This window comes from Nestor notabilis, unplaced genomic scaffold (assembly GCF_000696875.1).
Source record: "Nestor notabilis isolate BGI_N333 unplaced genomic scaffold, ASM69687v1 scaffold14556, whole genome shotgun sequence".
In the NCBI taxonomy this organism is placed as follows: Eukaryota; Metazoa; Chordata; class Aves; order Psittaciformes; family Psittacidae; genus Nestor; species Nestor notabilis.
Genome location: NW_009932548.1, coordinates 38,644 through 41,271, shown reverse-complemented (window position 1 = coordinate 41,271; position 2,628 = coordinate 38,644). Strand labels below are relative to the sequence as shown.

Sequence of the window (2,628 nt, the reverse complement as noted above, 5' to 3'; positions counted from 1 at the left end):
TTCCTGCTGCCGTGAGCTTTGGCACTGGCATCGCGTTCTTTGGTGCTGTGAGTATTCTCTATATGCTCTTCTCTGATCTGTGGGTTGGGATTTGCCTCTCCCCTGTTACCCCGCCTGCCCTGGCACACAGCTCCCTGGTGTCCAGATCAGGGTGTTAGCTCCCCTTTTCGTGTTGTGCTGCTGGATCAAGCACTGTGAGGGGCACAGCTCATGGAGGGAGGTGGTTGTGTGACCCTGGGATAGGGGTGCTGCTGGCTGGTGTGTTCCAGCTGTCTCAGCCTGCAGGAGTGAGCACCGCCCCTGTGTGTGTGCCCTGACTAAAGGGAGCTGGCGTCCTGCTCCAGCATGGACACGGTGGTGTGATCATCGAGGTGGGGCCGCCCCTTGTAGAGCACTTCTGGGGCTCTTCCCTTCCAGCAGAGCCATGTCTCATCCCCAGTCCATGTAGCCCTGGCCCTGCTTTCATGCACTGCATCCCAGGTGATCTCACCTAACCTCCTGTGCAGCTCATGGAAGCATGCTGGGTTAGAGACCTGCCTGGGTGGCTTGTGCTGGAGGCAGGTCAGGTTTGCTGGTCCCAGCTGGCTGCAGGGCTTTAGTGGGAGCTGGAGCAGGGGTCTGGTGTTCCTGCAGGAGGTGCTGCTGCTGACCATGCTGCTGTGCTTGTCTTGTCTCCAGGCCACAGTGGTCTGTGACCTGGTTCTGCTCTACCTGGATGCAAAGGCTGACTTCTATTGGAAGGAGAAGTTTGAGGAGGTAAGGATGGGACCACTTTGGAGAGATGAGGTTGGAGGGAAGTTTTACAATTGGATTTAATTGCCTCTTGGTTAAAACTTGATTCACAAGATCTGGGAAAGCCCCAGTGGAGCAGTTCTGAGTCTTTGGTTCTTGGTGGCTGCTCTGAGCCGAGCCCAATAGACTAAGCTCTTCCAAGTTTGATACCAACAGGCAGCAGTGGAAGAGAGGAAGCAAACTGGTGCCCAGGCTGCAGGGAAAGCTGAACCATGACCTCAGCTCCTGTTAGACAACAAGGAGCCCCCAAGGGGACCTTACCACAGAACCTGACCCAGCTCCACATTATTCACCCTCTTCCAAACTGAGTGTGGCCAAACCCCATGTGCCGAGGGCAGCTCTCCAAGGGTGCCGGAGCTGTCAGCTCAGGCACTGCCTGGAACTGGGGGATCCAAGAGGGTGGGCTGGGGGGGCCCTGCAGAGCAGGAGAGCTGCCAGCCCTGGCTCGGGTCAGCTTCAGCTTTATCTGGCCAAGTGTTAGAAACCTCCGAGGACAGATCTGGTGACCTGCCCCAGGACTGCACCATTCCACTGGGGGAAAAAGCTATTCGTAATGCCTGATCTCGAGTCACAAGTGGAATGGGGGTATCAAACAATGGAGCTGGAACTGAGCAGAGCAGGACACCACCACCACCCCCTGCCATGCTTTCCCCTTCTCTCTGGTACAATTACGATGCCCCTGTTCATTTTGCAGGCAAAACCCCCACAAGATAAGAGTGAGGCTGCAGCTTAGGGCCATCAGGAACACTCCACCAGGCACCCTGTGCTCCAGAGCAACCTGGGGTAGATGTGATGTGGGCATGGCTGCAGCGCCGGTAGAGGAGGCCCTGATCTCCTGCACCAGTGGGTGTGTGCTGCTGGGCTGAGGCTCTGCCTGACCCAGACACACGTTTGCATCAGCAGAAGTTCTTGGCTCCTGGAGCATGAACCCCACGTGCAGCTCCCAGCTGGGGCTGGAGTGGAGCCGCACAGCAGAGCTGCTGCAGGGACTTGGGCTTGCTGGGAAGCAGCTGGCCCGTGCACGGCATGAGAGGCTTAAAGCACTGCTCTTCTTCCCATTCCCCATAGCTATGGGCCTGGAGTTCCCATGAAAACCAGGGATCCAATGCAATAAAGCTGCTTGGAAAGTGGGAGGCAGTTCTGCTCTTTCTATAGCGCTGGGGCTGGCTGCAAAGGGTTTGTGGTGCTCCTCTTGTACATCAGCACCCTCTCTGCTTCCAGCTGGAATGGGTGGCCCGCATCCTTGGGAGCTCTGCAGGGAGCAGCAGGGCTATCTCCCTCCTCGCCAAACCCCTCCACTGCTGTGCATGGGGAGGGTTGACGAGCTGAGCTGAAGGCAGTGGCCCTTGCCTGGGCCTTGCTTGCTGGAGGGTGCAGCAGCTCCTGGTTCCTGCCCCCTGCCAGAGCTGATGGTCTGGAGGACAAGTGCAGCCCTGGGGGCACCTGGAGCCTTTTAGGGGTGCTGAACCCTTCCTGCCCAGGGTGGTGTTGGCCTGGCGGTGGGCAGGGGCCAGCCAGGTCTGTGCTGTGGGCTGCTCTGGGCCACCCTTCAGCTGCCTGACTCACAAACTGTGAAGGTGCAGCAGGGCCCTGAGCACCGTTTAATGCTCCCTGCTGGGGCAGACAGTGTGGGCTGGGGAGGGCTTGCAGCAGGGTCCTGCCCCAGCTGCCTGCCCCGGCCGCCCTCCTCCTACCACCTCAGGTAGAACTGTGCCGCCAGCTGCTTGCTCATGCTCCGCAGTGCCAGGAAGGCGGCCGTGATCTCGGCCAGGAGGAAGGCCAGGAGCAGGCTGTGCACTGCCAGCTCCAGCGGCAGGGGCCCGGCGACGCCGGACC

General features: G+C 59.3%; 2 protein-coding genes across 2 annotated transcripts in view; one reads left to right on the top strand and one right to left on the bottom strand.

The window, feature by feature from the left end:
• The window catches only part of P2RX6 (purinergic receptor P2X, ligand-gated ion channel, 6), a gene marked incomplete at its 5' end in the record, with an annotated part of 8,106 nt that extends 6,581 nt beyond the window's left edge, over window positions 1-1,525 (top strand). The window contains 2 exons of the mRNA XM_010016461.1: window positions 679-756; window positions 1,487-1,525. Coding sequence (XP_010014763.1) covers window positions 679-756; window positions 1,487-1,525 — 117 coding nt within the window. The remainder of the gene's footprint in view (window positions 1-678; window positions 757-1,486) is intronic.
• Window positions 1,526-2,341: 816 nt separating this feature from the next.
• LOC104407236 (transmembrane protein 17A-like) overlaps window positions 2,342-2,628 on the bottom strand; it is a 1,722-nt gene continuing 1,435 nt past the window's right edge. Inside the window, 1 exon segment of the mRNA XM_010016460.1 lies at window positions 2,342-2,627. Coding sequence (XP_010014762.1) covers window positions 2,342-2,627 — 286 coding nt within the window.